The sequence below is a fragment of the Mytilus californianus genome, unplaced genomic scaffold (genome assembly GCF_021869535.1).
Source record: "Mytilus californianus isolate M0D057914Y unplaced genomic scaffold, xbMytCali1.0.p SCAF_13, whole genome shotgun sequence".
Lineage (NCBI taxonomy): Eukaryota > Metazoa > Mollusca > Bivalvia > Mytilida > Mytilidae > Mytilus > Mytilus californianus.
The window spans coordinates 28,878,742-28,898,833 of record NW_026262615.1 but is presented as its reverse complement, the minus strand read 5'-3'; the positions used below and the strand labels follow the sequence as shown (position 1 = coordinate 28,898,833).

The 20,092-nt window shown below is 32.6% G+C and overlaps 1 protein-coding gene across 2 annotated transcripts; it reads left to right on the top strand.

Moving 5' to 3' along the window:
• Window positions 1–4,442: 4,442 nt before the first annotated feature.
• Window positions 4,443–19,013, top strand: LOC127723473 (uncharacterized). Of its 2 annotated transcripts, none has more exons than XM_052230124.1 (3): window positions 4,443–4,604; window positions 16,940–17,024; window positions 17,618–19,013. In XM_052230124.1, exons 2-3 carry the CDS (start codon window positions 16,948–16,950, stop codon window positions 18,891–18,893), a joined length of 1,353 nt encoding a protein of 450 aa, XP_052086084.1. In that variant the 5' UTR covers window positions 4,443–4,604; window positions 16,940–16,947; the 3' UTR covers window positions 18,894–19,013. The 2 variants fall into 2 exon arrangements, with proteins under 2 accessions (XP_052086084.1, XP_052086085.1); XM_052230125.1 differs by lacking the exon at window positions 4,443–4,604 and adding an exon at window positions 14,673–14,784.
• Window positions 19,014–20,092: the final 1,079 nt, after the last annotated feature.

Genomic DNA, 20,092 nt, shown 5'->3' with positions numbered 1-20,092 from the left:
CAGGTGTCCCTATTGATAATCATTTGGAGTTTGTGACGAATTGTGTCCGTTTGCACCTACACTATTTCTAGTGTTACAAATTTAAAACATAAACCCATTGAAATTTCCAAGATGATTTTGAACTCGCTACTCATATGAATGAGTTCAAAAGTAAATGATTATGACGACTTATATTTCACCACTCTGTCACATTGGTATCGGCATCAATATTTGCCAACAGGACCTCATTTTTCCTTTGTTTGATTTCAAATATTATTTATTAGCAGCGCCACCTGTTCAATGTAGATGAATCATTAAAAGAACAATAGACATTACACGTTTATGATCTAAACACAATAGACATTACACGTTTAGGACCTAAACACAATAGATAGGCATTACATGTTTAAAATCTAAACATAGAATTTAAACACAATCCTAAACATATTTAGACCTAAACATGTAACACTTACATCTAAATTTAAGCGTTATATTTACAGTGTAAGTTGGTCAGGAAAATTTAGCTCGCAATTTTACTTTTTATGTCTTACCCTTATCCCGGAAAAAATGTTATGAAGGGAAAATATTTGTTGCAAGGGTAAGTAAATTCCCTCAGTTGCTTTTCCTTTCTTTCCAAAATAAAACAATTTTGTTTCTTACCTTCTTTACAAACTGCTCACATCAAACGGACAGTCGAGCGAACAGGATGTTTCCTTTATGCCGGAATCTGTTTGCAAGACTGGTTAAAATATAAAAAAAAAGAAAAAAAAGAAAAAGAAAAAAAAGACTGAACAATGCCATATTTTTTTCATAGATTATTCTTTTATCGAAATTGATCTGAAAAATGTAGCTTGCATTTCTAAATAATATGTCGGTACCCTTGTCCCGGAAATATGTTATAAAAAGAAAATATGTATATGCTCTTTTTTTTTTTTTTTTTTGCTACCTGTTGAAACCTCACTGTGACTTTGAAATGAATAAAAACAATAAAAGCGCTGTTTCTGTTCACTTTCTGGTGTTGTGTCATGGATGGATATTCCATAACTTATCTTTTCTTTTATAGCAGGAAATCAGGGTAGTAGCTCCGATGCCTCAGTTGTGTCCCCTTTTCTTTTCATCATCATATTCTGTGCAAAGTGCTCACATCATAAATTGTGTATATTTGAACGTTCTAAACGGACTGAATATATTATTATTTACCCCAAACTGTTTTGAAATACACAGTTAACAGAAATAGCGACTAAACAATGCTATTTTTTTTTAATTTGACCGTTTTCCTAATCAGTTTAAAAAATTTAGCCTGTAATTTTTATATCATATGTCGGTACTCTTATCCCGGAAATATGTTATGAAGGGAAAACATGTGATGCAGGGAAAAGCGGCAAGTAACTGCGATGCTTTCAGAAGTCTTTCCTTTCTCTTCAAAATAACATGTTTGGATATATGTATTCATATATATCTATTTCGTATATTCTGTGCAAACTGCTCACATTTTTTATTTTAGATGCTTTTCCGTTTTAAAGTCGTGTGGCCAATATGATTCCAATAAACAAAACATTTCACTTTCAAGTCATATATAATGCGACGATGTGTATACCTTTATCTAAATTATAAAGATTAACAATGTTTTATGTTTTTTTTTAGATTGTACCTTTATCGAAATTTATCTGAAAAAATTCGCTTACAATTTTACTTAATTAATAATGTCGGTACCCTTATCCCGAAAATATGTAAAAAGATAAAATATGTATATGCTCCTTTTTTTTTCTTTTTTTTTGCTCTGTGTTCAAGGCCTCACTGACTTTGAGATGATGAAAAGAAAATTCCTATTCCTTTGCATTTTTTTTGGCTGTGCACTTGCTGATTTGTGTCTTTGATAGATACCCCATGTATCCGTTACTTTCTATTACAGCAGAAAATCAGGGTAGTAGCTGCGATGCCTTAGTTGTGTCCCCTTTTCTTTTAATCACATTCTTTGCAAAGTGCTCACATCATACATTTTTTAATATTTGTACGTTCTAAACGGACATTCGAGCAGACAGAATATATAATCAAGCTGTGTTTGCAATACACAGTAAACAGAAATAACGACTAAACAGTGCTATTCTTTTTTTAATTTGACCGTTTTCCATATCAGTCTCAAAAATTTAGCCTGTAATGTTTTCTCATATGTCGGTACTCTTATCCCGGAAATATGTTATGAAGGGAAAATATGTATTAATGCTCCTTTTTTATTTTTTGTTATGGCAGTCCAAATTCCAAACCATTCATTCCAGTCGACATACCATGCAATACGTGCCTACTGTATTGTTTATAGTTTCTCTCCTGAATATTCATAACAAATTGCAATTGGACTTCGGTGTGAGCCAAGGCACCGTGTTGAAGGCCGTACTTTGACCTATAATTGTTTACTTTTTACACATTGTGACTTGGATGGAAAGTTGTCTCATTGGCATGCATACCACATTTATTTAAGCAAACAACAATCAATTAGTCATCCAAATTAAATAGATAAAGTGAATGGAGAGTTCTCCATTCACTTTATCTATTTGAAGGCTTATTAGTAACAAGTAATAGCTTTTCTAAAAAGCTAGCCGTCTCATAGCTGATGAAAGTGGATAATGTTTTCTCTCTGTAGTTTAATTCGTTCAGAATTGTATGTAAATTGTAGTGGATTACAAAAATTATAAAAGGCTCATACAATTTTTTAGATTTACCAATTTCTTTTGGGGAAAGTATTAACACTGGAAATGGAGGGGTAATGTCTTTTTATCGATTATTTTTTTTCAAACAGATATCGGAGTTGTTCGTTGACTTTTTCTTTTGTTGTTTGCTTATTTATTTGTGTTAGAAAAGTATGGCCGCTTCCACCTGAAAGTTTTTCGTTCATAATAGGCATCGAAAAGTGTAGAGAGTGAAACGTAGTAAAATTTAAACATATAAGAACACAATTAATATATTTCCAATGGTATCTCACATCTCTTCAAAAATGATCCTTAAAATGTAAAGCTTCACATATATGTATAGTTATTTTTGTTGTCGATGAAGATTTTGTCTATTAATTGTAGTTGGACTGCAATGTGGAATGCCCCACGCCTCTTTTTCTATATTTGAATAATGAGTATACTTACAATTAAATGTTTCTTTTTTCAGATTATCTGGTTTTATTGGACTTCTTGATTATATTTTTTGATGAAAAATACTCAGAGTCGTGAGACGGGTAATTTGTTATATAAGACCTATTGTAAGCGCCTGAAATTCAAAACATAGTAGTTTCGTCGCCATTCTTTTTCAAATTATAATGGACGTCGTTGGTTATAAAGAAGGTGATAAGTTCTGCAAAGCTATTTTAAGTTCACTATGAGGCCATCAACATAAGAGAATCAACAAATTTGACCAAAAACTTTATTAAGCATACAGCTTGATACTGTATCTTTTGTTATTGTTTTACTTGTAAATATCTTCATATTTATTTACTATACCATTTAATGTTGGATGACGAATAAGGCCCTTATCATACTTACCCTTAAAAGCTTGACATAATCTTTTGTATGGAGACCGTTCGTATGTTGGCATATAAATGTCTTTTTGTTTTATGATCATAGTATATGTATGTTTATACTTGTTTTACAATTCTTGTAGAAAACATACAATTAAGAATAATCTTTTAAAATGCCAACAGTATTTTCACCTTTTAAATTTATAATTTTCTTTTATTTCTCTTTCTCTCATATAGCATGTCTAGTATAAATAGTCAATAAACCCCAAAACAAACATTAGAAGTTTATTCCTGACCCTGCTCATAGCTTCAAGTAATATCTGAATTATTTTTTGTAACACACGAATTGTTCCGGCGTGACATTTGTTCCGCCGGAACTTATTTCATAGGAAATATGTTCCACCAGAATTTATATCACAGAAAATTTATACCCGGAATATATATTATAAGGAAATATGTTCCAGCACTGTAAAATTTGTTCCGGAACTAATTTGTTTACTAAATGTTAAATAAGTTCCGGGTGTTATAGATTAGCATGATGCATTAACTTTATATCAAGCAAAACATTCTATAGTTGTACCTGACAAATTTAATACTCAACATTGAAGTCTTTAAACAACACGAAAACATTCAAAATAAGGTAAATCTTTTAGAAATTCAAATTACGTCAGCATATATATCATGTATATTGTACGTAGATAATATGATTAAAAAACAAATGCACAACTATGATTAACAACTGTGATAAACATTTAAAACACACTATTTCATTTTTCTACAAATTCTGATATGAAGTAACATATGTTGAATTGCAATATTCATAAATAAATGATTGATCTATAAAAATTTTCTGATGGATTTTTCATATTCTTCGCATTTCTGACTCATTAAATTATTGTCATTTGGGTATTTTTTTTATGGATAATGTAATTAAACATTTTGCTATACTCCACATAATCCATATTGGATGTTTACACCTTTTATTTATTACATTATCAATTTAATACATGTTTTTATAATGTACTTGAATTATAACTTTAAACTCACTGATAACAATGCTCAGTATTAAAGATAACTTGTATAACTAGTGGAACATATTTCACAGACAAGGAACTTATTTCACCAGGTAAGGAACCAATCTCACAAACCCAGAACGTATTTCACTACGTAAGGATCAAATTTCACAAACCCAGAACTTATTTCACCAGGTAAATTGTGGAACTTATTTTATAGAGATGGAACAAATCATATAGAAATTATCTGTGAAAAAAGTTCTCCCAGAATATATTTCCTGTGATATTTGTTCCACTGGAACTTTTTTCACAGGAACAAATTGTGGCTCACATATTCACAACTATTCTATATATCATAGTTAGACTTGGGAGGATAAAATACTTTAAAATGTTGTAATGACATGTCCATTGAAGAAGACCGTAGATTGAACTTTAGAAGTAAATTGTCACGTTTTGTTTGTTGCTTAATTGGGTTGTTGTCTAAATTAGTTATGTATACTTCACATCTCCTTAAAAATCATTCATAGAAATTAAACATTGCTTAAAATATGTTTGCATACATGTATAATTGCTTTTATCGTCTGAGAGTAGTTTTTTGTTCTTCTTATATTCCCTTTTAGATATATTTTTAGTCTTTTGTTCTTCAACGTCTGCTATATTGCTAGGAAGAGCTAGCTAGGTAGATCTAGACAACATCCAACTTAGCCCAACGATCTTGGAGTGTGTGCGGGGGCACTTATTATGTAATGAGTGGAAGGGATGAGGGATGAGGGATAGATCACTATTTGAAGTTTCATGATATTGCATGAGGTCGAGAAATTTAGGTGAAATATAAGACAAGGTTGATGATTGAATCTGAAACTAATCAGATGTCGATATTTTTTTTTACAGATGCAATTAAAATCACCAGAGATTGTGTATATATGTCTCTAAAATCACTTTCGTAAATGTTTAAGATATTTGTCAAATCTATTTACTAGTATCTCCCCATGAAATAGCGTAACACTGATAGCTATGAGCAGGTATATATACTTATTGTAAAAAAAATATATGATAGCTAGGGTAACTACATGTATGTTCTTTTATCATTCAATATATATATATAAAAAAGGGTGGGGTATTGGATGTCTCAGCTGCTCACCCCTGCCATAGAAAGGTCGAAGTACCGCCGCCCCCGCCCCCGCCCCCTGAGATAAAAATTCTCGTGTAAATTAATATTATTCGAAAAGAAATTATTTGATATCTCCGTTTTAAAATGTTTGTGTTGCCTTTAGATTATCTTACTGAGTATAGATAAATATAACCTAAGAAAAAAAACATTTCAGTAACAGATAGAAAACTCAGGATTACAATTTATAGAACAGACAAGGGGCATTGGCAAATATTTCGTGTATATTATGAACACAGAGAAGATTACCCCGGCACCCTTTGCAAAAAAAAATCCTTCTTTTTCTTCTATGTGCCTTCGGACTTTATGTTTTGAACTGTAGTTTCACTTTCAATATTCGGTATTCATTCTAACGTAAGCTCCACGTGGCAAAAATCACGTGATGCAGGAATGTAGCATCTTGGAGTTAGGCTATTTCTTTCTTTTCGGGTGGGGACTCCAAGCAGACAACATGCATTTATATAACGGCACTGTAGATTTTCTTATTAAATAAAGAAAGTTCCCGGTCCGGTACATGAATAGATTGGTTAGAAAGCAAGATTTTAATTTTAATTAGATTGGAAAGCCTTATTTGGGGGTTGAAATTGGAGAGCACCAAAAAAAGAAAAGGGGGGGGGGGGGGTTCCACAGGGAATATTTTTATCTTATGAACTCAACATTCGAAAGTTTTTTTTTTATTTAATTAAAAGAGAGAAAAACAAATGTAAGACAAATTGTGAATGATCTTTCTTCCTTTATCACGTGAGGGAATCTCGCATATATCTGGTTTACCGTCAAACCGAGCACATGTCTTTTGGTTATTTCTGTCACTAGGTGGCTGTCTCATTGACGTTTACCCCATATTTTTTCATTGAAGCACAATGCACACGTATGTGTTTTAGAACATGAAGTTAAGGATAAAACTTTCATGTCATGAATAATAAAGTGAAAAAAAAAAAGCAAAAAAGAGACTCAAAGAACTAAATAGAAAAAGACGAAATGATCTGATTTTCAAAAATGACCTGTTTGGTCGCTCGTAATCGATTGTCTACAAATATAGTTCCTGTCATTTGTAATGAATGTAAACTTTAATATCTGTGGGGTTTTTTTTCATATAAAATTTTATGGTTAAAATTATTAGTTATGTTATTTCTTTTATAGTGGATTTTAAGATATTTTTTATTATGCTTTAGAACATTAGGGCATTGTGGGACTATGTGTCAAAGGTGTATGATTGAGGGGGCAACTCGTTCTATAAAAGCCGTGACTGGTCGCATGTGTCTTGTGACATCATTTCATGTCTAAGCAGTCCCAAATAAGTACATTTTTGAGTATACGCCAAGACGAGCATCATATTTTCAACTTTTGTTTCATTTTGTAGACTGTGTACCTCAAATTTTTTAACTGAAAAAAAAAATGTCTTCATCGGGAACTCTCCAGCTGAAACCTACACTCTTCAGTTTAGCAGGGACAATACTCTGTTTTTTTAATTTTGTCATTTTTGCGCATGGGATCGTTAAAGACACTGTCAGTGGTTCAAAGTATTGCTTGTCAAAGACATGTCTACTAAGTTAGCGAATGCTGCATTCGAATAGGGACTGTTCTATTCATTCTCAGAAATTTTGCAATCTTTTGACATAGAAATTACCCTTTTCTGTTTAAAATAGATATTCTACATTATAAGGTGTCGACATTAAGTTTGTAATGGAACTTGAATAACTTTGAAAAGTTTAATTTGTTTTAAGCCTTAAACAAAAGGTTGCCACATATGTAATATGATGGACACACCAACCTTTAAAGACAGGTCCCTTTAATGTTGCCTTATCCTCGGAAATCTGAATTATCTGCTCAATACTTATTGCTTTCCCCTAAAATAGCTGACAAATATTTAACATAGTTCTGCTTTAAAATTCATCTATTCTCCTAGTTATTCAAAATTATTAGAGGTTAAGCTTTTTCATGTCCAACGGCACATATTACAGTGTTATCTGGATTCACCATTATACGATGCGGGAAAATTGCTATTGTCAAATTCAATTTAAAAAAAATAGATTCGTGTTTAAAAAAACTACGAGATGTGTTTGAAACGTCTAAGATATACAATGATTGATGTATTCATTGTTGGTCTTTAACGCCACTTTTATCATTATTTTTCTATTTCATGGTGACCAGGTTTTTTTGTGTGTAGAAAGCTGGGACGCCCGGAGAGAACCACTGACCTTCGGCAAGGAAACTGTCAATCCTAGTCAATTAAGATTGGAGTCGAACCAAGCTACCACGTGTAGGGTTCGAACTCTGAGATAAGCAATGAAGCAGTAATTTTCACTAGTGAAAGAAACTTGTTTCTCACTTTATCCAGTTTTCGTTTGATATATAGTTTTATTTTCTATTATTCAAGTTGAAGAAGCCAAGACGTTTTAAAAACGAATTGAAGAAAAAAAGGTAGCCAAGTGCATAGTTCTTTCAAACATATTCTTTTATCGCTGAGATGCTGTCTCGTCAGTCCTAAAAGTTTTCTTATGTTTTCACGTATAAAATGTACGTAACAGTGAGCAACTGGATTGAAATAATCACATGTGTGTTTACAAATCTTCAGGAGATTCGGCTATTATAGATAAGTGTTACCTGTGCTGTACCGATATGCTATAGGTTACAAGAGCGCAATTATTTGTTTACATTTTACCGGCAAGTTTTTTACCCCAAGATGGTACTCAAAATAGAATCTTGTACGGCTTCTGATTGGATGATACAGGATTGGAATTACTTTTAATCGAAAGCTTATCCAATTAGGTTTAAAAAGTCCAGAAAATCAAATTCACATTTTACAAAGTATAGAAAATATCTTCCATTTCTGCACGTCGGAGCCATTAAAAATATGCCCTTTTCATTAAGCAAAAAAAATAGAGATGTTTTTCAACTGCAATTTAAGTCAATTTTTGCCGCATGACCATATGTATTTTTTTGGTTGTTATGCAACACTGGCATTTCCAGTAACAGGAACTGCTACCCGTTTTTTGCTAGTTTGTGTAGTCTTCGAGAAAAAAATACGGAACACCACTGGTACCCTATGGAAAATGCATTACGAATAATTGCGCTCTTGTAACCATGTGTAATAGGAATGAATTATTTCCCTTTTCATAACTTAATTATTCAGGCTGTTAATTGATTTGCTTGATAATATTTCATTTACATTTGATTTATTCTATTTAGTATTCATATTTTGAGCAAGACTGACATTTGAGTTCCTTTATTTATTTGGCGTTTGCTATAATTTTACAATGTTATTTATTTTTGCTTACCATTTTGAAAGAAGTTATTTAAATGAAATAATTAAAATATTTGAATATGACTTAATTGCCAAAAGACGGGTTGCCTTGTCTGAGTGCGATGCACATTAAAACAAACTACGATAAGCCTGTCTGAAATTAAGCTGCATATATGCAAGCCTTGTGGCGTCATGATGGCTAAGCTAACCTGGTTTAGGCATTAATGTTTTGAAGTGTTTCTGTCTAAATGTTATTAAGATGTTTTGATGTGTTAAATATTGAATTGAATATGTCTTTACTTTCTTTTCATTAAATTGTTATTTGTTTTGCTGCTTTGAGTATTATTTGAAGTGCATTGGAATATACCCCATACACTGTATCCAGAACCATCCCCTCACACATGATTGGTAACCAGGCAAATCTATTTACTAAATTAAAGAGTTTAGATCCGACACTCTACGGGATGAAAAGACATTTACTAGGTTTGAATTGTCCCAACCAATCAAAGAACTTTAATTATTACAGCGTCGGTAATATCTTCCAATCAGGTAGTAAGAAAGCCGCAGTCCGAGGAGACGGTAATGACTGAATGTTGACAGATTTATTAATTTTGCAATGGTTGGTTCAGTTGCATATACTGCTTATTTCGATACATTAAAACAAACAAAGAGGGCTTAGAGCGGTGGTACCTTTAGAGTATAGCTCAAGATTTTTTTGTATACACTGTTAGTGTATAAAATAATCAATTGAATTACTTGAATTTTATTCCAGGAAAATACGAATGTCCATATATATCAAATTATCCATTTAAATGAGAAAACACTTTTTTAAGTAAAATAAATCGGTCGTATTTGTAAACTCATATTGTAGAGTTATTGAGAAGGGGAAAAAATAAATAATATACTAGTATGAGCTTACCAGAATTTCATTTAAATACGAGCACGCTCAAACCAATCGATCCGCTCTTTTTTTTTTTATGTATAATATGTATACACGTTGTACCCTCTAAATAGCATTATAAAATCCCAGAACAAAAACAAAAAAATATGATATTTTTTTATTTCTGTCGGATCAGTAATATTTAAATTTGATTTGTGATACAGTATTTGATGCTGTACTTTCCGATTGAATAATTACTACAAATGTTTAATCACCGGCAAAATTGAAATATAGAGTATAAGGTATTGTGGGATCACCTGTGATAGATTTGTTACAAAAGTATGCACACCTATTCTCTTATCCACAAAGAATGAAGTTTTAAGTTACAAAAATTTTCAAGTGAATCCTCCCCCTTTTACACCCTCGCAAAATAAAATTATCGTCCCATTGTCATATAAATGTAAGAGTTTGATGTTCAAAATCATAGATTAAATGAGTTATGAGGTTTAGAACAATTATCTATCTAAACTTAAGATATCTTACGAATTTTTCTTCCTCGACAAACCTTGAAGTTTTTTCTTGAACCCTCACACTATATTTTCTGTATTTTCGGTATTTGAGAACATGTCAATATAATCAAATAGGGTAAGTTGGGTTATGTTTGGAGCGGTATAAGTTTAAAAAAAAAGTTTCTTGTTTATCTCTTTATCATTTGGATTTAATTGTTTTGACATGAAAGAATTTTATATGTTAAAAAGATTTCGGCATATTACTTGCACTATGATGATTAAAATTGTGTGTACAAGCTTTTTATCAATTAAAAAAAAGCCACAAATAATTAATACATACCTTTTCTTTTTCATTTCTGTGAGTGTTGACATTTTTCATCAGAAGAAATAATAAAAAGTTAAACAACATCAATATTGTTGAAAACTTCATCTTGATAACGGACTTCGGAAATAGCGCGAACTAGAGCTGGTTCTTATTTCAAGTTTTCTAAGGGGTAACAGATACATGGGAGACATCATTTTGATCTCGGCAGCAATGATTCTTATTTCGGTATTAGTTAAATGAATTTGTAAGTAAATTTATAGTAAATGCATAAAAAATACAATTCATCAATATAACTTACGATCTCAAATAATAGAACCGCTTGTTAATACTTGTAAGTATATTTTTTTGATAAACATGAAATTTCCAGGATAAGAGTATTTCGTAAGAATAAATTATCGGGCTAAATGTAATTCCCGGATAAGTGTATAACACACGTCTAGTAGTATATAACATATAATGCACAAAGCATATCAAAATGTCAAAATATACAATAAGCTGTGTACAGATAGTTACAGACGTGGATCAGTTTCAATAGATAAAAATTAGGGAACCTCGAATTTACATTGAAACAAAGGAATTCTACTCGTACATTTGATGGAGAGAAAAAAACAAAGATTTTTTGTTGATACATTTGAAAAAGAAATATTGGTTTTATGTCAATGAGACAGCAACCCTCTACGATACAACCGTTGATTTTTTTATTTTTACTTGCAAATAACGAACATCCCTTTGTGGAAAATATTTAAAAGTTTGATTGATTTGTGTCTCATCCATTTTGCATATTTAAGCAAATATGATATGTTTGTAAACAAATAATGCTTTCTGACTCTTTGAAATCGGTGTGGTTCCGTGAAGACTGTGTCCGGATTGTATACTAAAGCAGATTTAAAAATAAGAGAATGTGGTATGATTGTCAATGAGACAACTCACAACAAAACCGAAAGACGTAGAAGTTAGAAACTATAGGCCACCGTAGGGCTGTAACGTAATGTTGTATGGTATTGCTTGGGGATAGTATACATGTGTACTTCATCTTTAACTCAGAACCAATGATGTATAAGAAATGAAACAGTTGAAGAGATATATGAACAACAAGAATGTGTCCATAGTACACGAATGCCCCACTCGCACTATCATTTTCTATGTTCAGTGGACCGTGAAATTGGGGTCTAAACTCTAATGTGGCATCAAAATTAAAATGATCATATCATAGAGAACATGTGTACTAAGTTTCAAGTTGATTGGACTTCAACTTCATCAAAAACTACCTTGACCAAAAACTTTAACCCGAAGCGGGACAGACGGACGAACGAACGAACGAACGGACGCACAGAACGAAAAACATAATGCCCCTAGGTAGGGCATAAAAAGGACCGAAAACAAAAGCCAAATCCATCTTAGGTCAACTTTGCCTGAGTGAGTTGAAACCTTGTTTTCTGATGTAGCAATGTATGAATAGTTATTAAGGGGGGAGGGGGCAATGTTACTTTTTATCCGTGGGTTTAATGTTAATCGTTACCTGCTGGTTTATGATGTCAAATGAATGAGGAGCATAACAACCTTGAACGTTTTATCTTTGTATAAGTTCAGATTCTTCTCTTATTTGCTTGCTGATTTAGAGGACAGGGTGTTATAGATGTGGTATAAGTATTAACCACAAAATATTTATTGTAGATTGAAAGCATGGACCCATTGCATTTACATTTTTGTCGATATTATGTAACAACACAATTTTTGTTTTTCTACGTGTTACTTATTTTTTTACGTGTACGGACTGAGATCATCTTGGCGGCTACAGAAAACAAAGTTGGAGAGTAGTTTACATTTTTCTATACTATCCGGAAGTCAATTATCAAGTGCTCCGGACTATTAGATATAAATGAATTCGTGTGGCAATATAGCTATTTACTTTTTATTTCAAGCTACCTTAAACAGATTTTCTGTGAGTTACCTTATTAATTCATCTCTCTTTCTCTCTTTCTCTCTCTCTCTCTCTCTCTCTCTCTCTCTCTCCACCTGATTGACCAAATTTGTCATTTAAAAAGATAAATGTCATAAACCCATCTGTCTCTGTTTTATCTGGCTAAAAGTTTACATGTAACTGTCGTTCCCTGGAACTGTATATATATTTTGTCTCACGAATGATCGACATTCAAGTTGATATTATAGCATGCTTAAACAAATATGCACATTAATTCAATACAATTTGATATAAAAAACTGTGAATGGAAATAATATACAGTCATGAAGACTTCATCACGACGATTATGATGTGGCTATACATTTAATATCATTAATAGAAGTAACATATTGTAGAGGTTCTTGAAGGGAATTTTTAAAATTCCGCTGAAATTATTTATTGTGCTAATAGTATAATAAGGTAAAGATGAATAGGATATCATGAGAATTCTTTGGCTCAAACAGCCTAACATTGAATTTAGAAGATGAACTTGCATTAGAATAAAATGTAATCTATGCCAATGTTCACAATTGGTCCACTGCAATGACATAAAATTTCAGCTAATTTTAACTCCTGACCAAAGAATCTACTTTTGTAAACAATTCTCCATTTTCACTGAACTAGAATACATTATTATTGAGGGGCCAGCTAAAGCCCGCCTCCGGGTGCGGGATTTTCTCGCTATGTGGAAGATCCATTGGTGGCCTTGGGCTGTTTTCTGCTCTTTGGTCGGGTTGTTTTCTCTGACGCATTCCCCGTTTCCATTATCAATTTTTTTCCTGCCTTTTTGTTTGGAAAAGTTCATGATTACCTAATCGGGCAATCACAGAATAATAAACATAAGAAGTGAACATCTTATCGCATACTATTTCCTCCCAAAAGTAAGAGGGTTCTTTTTGTAACTAATTTAAATTCTTTACTTAAGATTAAACAGTGGGGTTCTGATTTTTGTTTTGTTTATAGCAGCAACTCAAGTCTAAAAACGTATTGTCTTCCAGATTTAATAAAATAAATGTCCTTCTATGAACATTTTTACAAAGGAGTTAAATTTGCATTATTGTTTCGAAATTATCTCCGATGCTTAATGTAGCTATAATTGTAGCACTGAATGACATTTTGACTGATTGATTGTTGGTTGTTTAACGTCCAGTGGCAAATATTTTATACATTTTTAGGACGATTGACATTTTGATCGATATGCGTAAAACTAATGGAAATATGTTTTATGTATATCATTTACGACTGCCATATTCAAATTCAAGAAAATTTCAATAAAAAAATGCACTTTCCAATACTATTTACCCTGACAGTGAAACACATACTAGGTAGATCGAACAATAATTTACGACTGCTCATTCTATGTACAAACTATCAGGTGCGAATCGAGACGTTAAATTTTATGCACTATGAAGGCCGAGTGACACACCCTCTGCAAGAAAAAAACTTGCATTAACTGCATAAAGGGTCCGTAGGTATTCTGTTTCAAGGTAAAATGTCTGCCCATGTCAAACATACACTTGCTCCCTCATTTTCCAGCGGTAGTTCAAATTTCTCGCCTTTTGTTCCAGCCAACTACCTTTTGTATCAATTGTTAAATTACTGTCGTCCAGAATTTGCATGTACTATCGAATACTGTCTCTCTACTTAAGTAATCCTAAACATGTTTTTTTTTCAGTTGGAAGCACCAGAGTTCAGTCCCCATGGTTTTTCGCTTTTTCTTCATTCTTTTATGTACGTGTTGTAGAATTTTTAATTTTCTATGTTGTGCTATGTTGTTTGTTGTTTTTCGTATTGTCGTTTTTCTCCAAGCCATGGTGTTCTCCTTTTTTTTCCTCCCGAAATTTCGACTTTGTGCCCCTTGGTATCTTCCATTCCCCCGTTTACAAGTTATTTTGTCTAGGGTCTCTGATAAATACATTTTCCCGATATTTTTATATTTTCTCGAACAAAACAGAATAAAAAAAACAGTAGTAAAATCCTGTTTTGAACCTCATATTGGATGTTTATCATCATCCCATAGACTTGTTTGTGAGATTCAAAGTAAATAATCAATTAGCATTAGAATTAATAATAAAAACGTTTTAATACTTCACACCTGTAAGGTCCACAATAGTTACACGTTTACAAAAAACCAACAAAGAAATTACTTAATTTGTCAGTAGGCTATTTGATCTTTTCATTTTCTGTATTTCTTTACGTTTAAACAGGTAAGATATTACTTTTTTCATTGTTTCATCTGAACGTTACTTTTTTGAAACACACTTATTATATTAACGTAATATTCGTACATCACTTTCAAACAAATTGTCTGACGCTGCTTACATTGTGTTCACGTACAATACTTCACATAGAGAAAACCTTTCTGAAAGGTCTCGGAAAAGTCATAAAGCAGCTGTCTGTGTGCATACATATCCAAGCAAATGCCTTTCATGTATTGTTCACGCGAAATTTAGTACTCATTTGTACGATTATTACCAGCATTATCGCACATGGCGTAGTAATATACAAAGAACAAGCGTAAATGTTTTCATGCGAATGAGTCTAGCGTAATGTTTGATGAGCTATTGATAACCGAACAAAATTGTATCATTCACGAAGAACAGATTTTCTTAAAACCTGTTCAGTAAATCCCAAAACCGTCTATCTGATAACGGTTCAATTATTTTCGAAAAACGATTAGTTTGTCGGAAATTTGTATCTAAAATACTTGAAAATATATATGTACATTGTTGGAAAATATAAAAAGTGTGTGTGCTAGCTCTTAGAAGCAAAAAGAAAAACGAGGCTCGCAGATCTTTTGTCCTGTTGGGTAGCGAGTTCAAATAGATTTTATATTTTCCGACAATATACGTATATATTTTTTGGGGAAATTTTACCTTGACATTTAAAGTGTGTTTGTTTGTTCGTTGTTTGTGTGTTTGTTTGTTCGTTGTTTGTGTGTTTGTTTGTTTGTGTGTTTGTATGTATGTATGTTTGTATGTATGTATGTTTGTCTGTTTTATTTCTATCTTATTTTATTTTATTTTGAGAGACGTATTATTTTTAATCCCAACCGTTGCTTTGATTTTTATAGAAATTGACATGGTTTAACGTGGACCGCAATTATGCATTGCGTGCGTTTTACGTATCAGTATAGTAATGTACATTATTTATACATAATTGCTATCTGTGCATGTTTTATTGTTGAACTTTTAAAATAAATCTTACACGGAGTATTAAAAGTAAAATTTTTGTTGTGAATAGATAATAGGTGAACAGTGTCGGTCCTCTGTTGTCTCAAAGTAGCGTACTCGCCTCTAGTGTGGGAGGGCATGGGTTCGAGTCCCGGTCGGGTCAAACCAAAGACTAGAAAATTTGCAATCGCTGCTTCTCGGCTACGCAAGAGGCATTAAGGAGTAAAAGCAAAGACTGGTCGGCTCTGAGTGTCCGGGTAGGTCGACATGTCTTTCTGCGGATTGTTACCTTGTAAAATAGCACGTTAAAAAATGTGGCTCGGCGTGTCGGTCTGTTCCATATCACATAATCATGTTCTTATCCTGAATATATATTTATTTGCCACTGAGCCACCCATTCATCCGTCGGTCAATGAGAAAGATACCCAACAACACAAAACTGACATTAAGAAGTCACAATGAGGTCTCAAACAATAAGCCAAGCAGTATTTTAAACGACAATTTCTGAACTACTCATCCTTTTTCAATTGAATTATTTTTCTGTTAAATAAACCAGTTTCCATGTCAACTCTATGTTTGCAATGATTTAATGTAAAATTAATAAATAAATTGAAATTTCCAAATTGATAAAATAACACGAACTATAACTATATATTGTATAATCAGTATGCTATTTGAACGCAACGAAAATATTAAAAAAATGTATTCAAAGATTATGCTCCTCGTCACATTTCTCGCATGTGTTAACCTTAAAGATAGGAAGAAAAAACACAAAGGGGAGGAGAAGTGAGGGGGGTCAACATCCTAAAGAAAAGAAAAATATAGAAAAAGAAAACTTAACCATGACAATCCGGATAAAAAACAAATTAGAAGCACTACAATGAGATCAACAGACGGAGACAAGAACCCCCACGAGGGGTGAACTCAGGTGCTCCGGAAAGAGATAAGAAGTTCCTGGTTCACCAGTAAAACCCGTCGTGCTGCTTATGTAGAAAACAATACGTTAAACATTCCTTTTAGGTGAGTTATCTGCAGGTAAAACTACACAGATATTGAAAAATAAAGATTTGAAGTAAATCAGCAAATGATATTTGAATTGTGAACATTCGCAAAAATTTTCAATAAGTAATATTCCTTAATTCTTTGTTGTACTTTTGTAACATTAAGACTGACAAATATTTTTTTTCAGATAGTGAAATGTGGAACACGGTATTTGAAATCCTTCTGGTGACATTTTCTGTTACTATGGTAACTGGGATGTCTGATTTTCTCAGGTAAATTTGACATAAGCACCACGTCATAAATACAGACTAATCTACTTGTCTAGACATAAATTTTAGCCATATCGATTTCCGATACATTTATAAATAAAAAATCTCGACAAAATAAATATCATTTACATTCTCAAATAAAAGACATAATTTGTCAATGGTCGTCAAAAGGGATATATATTGATAAATAAACATTTCACGCACCTAAAAAGGGCTTAGACTTAATCCTTACAAGTCTGTACTGCCAAGCATTACCATTCATTATAATACAGTAAAGGGCAAAGCATACGTGCTCAAACATAGAGCTGAAAATATTACACGTTTACAGGTTCAAAAAGTTAGCGCAGATGTTACAATAAGTCACATGCTATGAAATGTGCGTAGTAATTGTGGTTTTCTTTCACTTAACATTCAATTCAAGCTGAAAATGCTTGCATATGACTCATTTTGTTTTTATACGATAATAATTCTAAAATAATCTGTAAATAATAGAATACAATAAAAAAAAAAAACACACACACAAAAGAAATGTTGTCTAGTTTAAAAACAAACCTTCGTTTTCTTTAAAAATAATGAATTTAATAAAACTATTTCAGGGTAATTTACAGAAAAAGCCTCCCTGCAGACTTGAAGGCCGGTTTTAAAATGGATTTTCCATACAAGATATACGTATACAATCTCCCACCAGCTTTAAACGAGAACATCATTAAAGAGATTACGAAAACGAACCATGTAACAAAAGGCATGATGACGGCTTCAGGACTTGGCAGAGAGATCTCCAAATTGGGGAAATACGACGACATGTCCATACGAGATACTTTTCAGTTTGGTCTAGAAGTTATCATGCATCAAAAACTTTTAAATAGTCCTTACAGAACTTTAGACCCAGATGCGGCTGACTTCTTTTATGTACCCGCATACACAGCATTACGATGTATAGTGAAAGATAAAGATTGCCAGAGCTGTTTATTCAACCGGTTTTTAAGCGCTCTAGTCTCTTTCCTACAACAACAACCTTATTTCAAAGAAAAGAGACCTCATTTTTCAGCCATTGGTAAGATACACAGAGAACTGGCCGATTTTGAATGTCCATATCTTTTATACCCCGTCATGAAAGAATTAACGTTCTTTGCAATTGAAAAAGAAGCACCAATCGAACAAGGAGCAGGAAATTTGTTGGTGCATCAAGCTGCACAGACGTTGATCGTCGTGCCATATCCTTCGTATATCCATTTTACTGCAAATACTGCTAGTGTCATGGGTTTCGGCTCTCAAAGAACTGTTTTTACTCTGCTTCCGGTTGCGCACCCAGAAGAATCTACCTTAAGTACAAAACTTTCCGCTCAATTCAACGGAACCACAACTTACTCTTATGGAAAATATTTCCGCAATTACAAACACGGACAATACGATATGATTCAAGTTAATACTGACGCAAGAGACAACGAGGTAATGATTCGTAAAACTATTTCTTGGATGACTCACTCAATTTTCTGTCTGCATCCCCCTGGGGAATCCACCACCAAAAGATCATTTTACGACTCCATTCTCTGCGGTTGTATCCCAGTTATATTTATAGACAAGCTTATTCCATATGCATTTCCATCTAGCTTGGACTACAGCAAATTTTCAATCGCTATAAAACAAATTGATATTTTACAAGGCAAGAATATTGGAGATATTTTAAAATCGATTAGTCCAAACGTTGTTAAGCAACTGCAAAGAAATCTAGATCTTATTTCTCAGCGAATGCAATATTCTGTTTCAAAAGCTAATGTCCCGGATGCAATTGACATTGCACTTCTGGAATTGGCTAAAATAACTGAAGACACCGAAAATGCAAAAGATGAAAAGAAGACAAAATCTATGTAATGATTACTTACTTTAGTAACTAGTAGTATAACAAATTTTCATTTTCATTTTATTGATTTAGCAATAAATGTACCATTATCATTGTAAAAGAAACTGTTATTATATAAACTTTTTTTAATATCTTTGACTTTTTAATCATAGTGTGCAAAATCACTGTGTTGGGGTAGGTGTGTGCTTGTACAAAATCACGGTGTCTGGGTAAGTATGTGCTTGTAAAAAATCACTGTGTCATGGTTAGTGTACTTATACAAAATCACTGTGTCATCGTAAGTGGGATTGTACAAAATCACTGTGTCTTGATTAGTGTACTTGTACAAAATCACTGTGTCATGGTTAGTGTACTTGTACAAAATCACTCTGTCATGGTTAGTGTATTTGTACAAAATCACTCTATCATGGTTAGTGTATTTGTACAATATCACTGTGTCATGGTAAGTGTATTTGAATAAAATCACTGTGTCATGGTTATTGTGCTTGTACAAAATCACTGTGTCTGGGTTAGTATCTGCTTGTACAAAATCACTGTGTCTGGGTTAGTATCTGCTTGTAAAAAATCACTGTGTCATGGTTAGTGTACTTATACAAAATCACTGTGTCATCGTAAGTGGGATTGTACAAAATCACTGTGTCATGGTTTGTGTACTTGTACAAAATCACTCTGTCATGGTTAGTGTATTTGTACAAAATCACTCTATCATGGTTAGTGTATTTGTACAAAATCACTGTGTCATGGTAAGTGTACTTGTACAAAATCACGGTGTCATGGTTATTGTGCTTGTACAAAATCACTGTGTCTTGATTAGTGTACTTGTACAAAATCACTGTGTCATGGTTAGTGTACTTGTACAAAATCACTGTGTTATGGTTAGTGTACTTGTTCAAAATCACTGTATACTTATACAAAATCACTGTGTCATGGTTAGTGTATTTGTACAAAATTACTGTGTCTTGATTAGTGTACTTGTACAAAATCACTGTGTCATGGTTAGTTTACTTGTACAAAATCACTGTATACTTATACAAAATCACTGGGTCATGGTTAGTGTGCTTTTACAAAATCACTGTGTCTTGGTTTCACTTTTAGTAGCCATATTCATAAGTAACAATGGAAAATAACACGGGACATTTTTTATCAGATTTTTTTTTATTGAGGAGTGTGGTCAAATATAGACAATGTTTATATATATTTGTGTGTACAA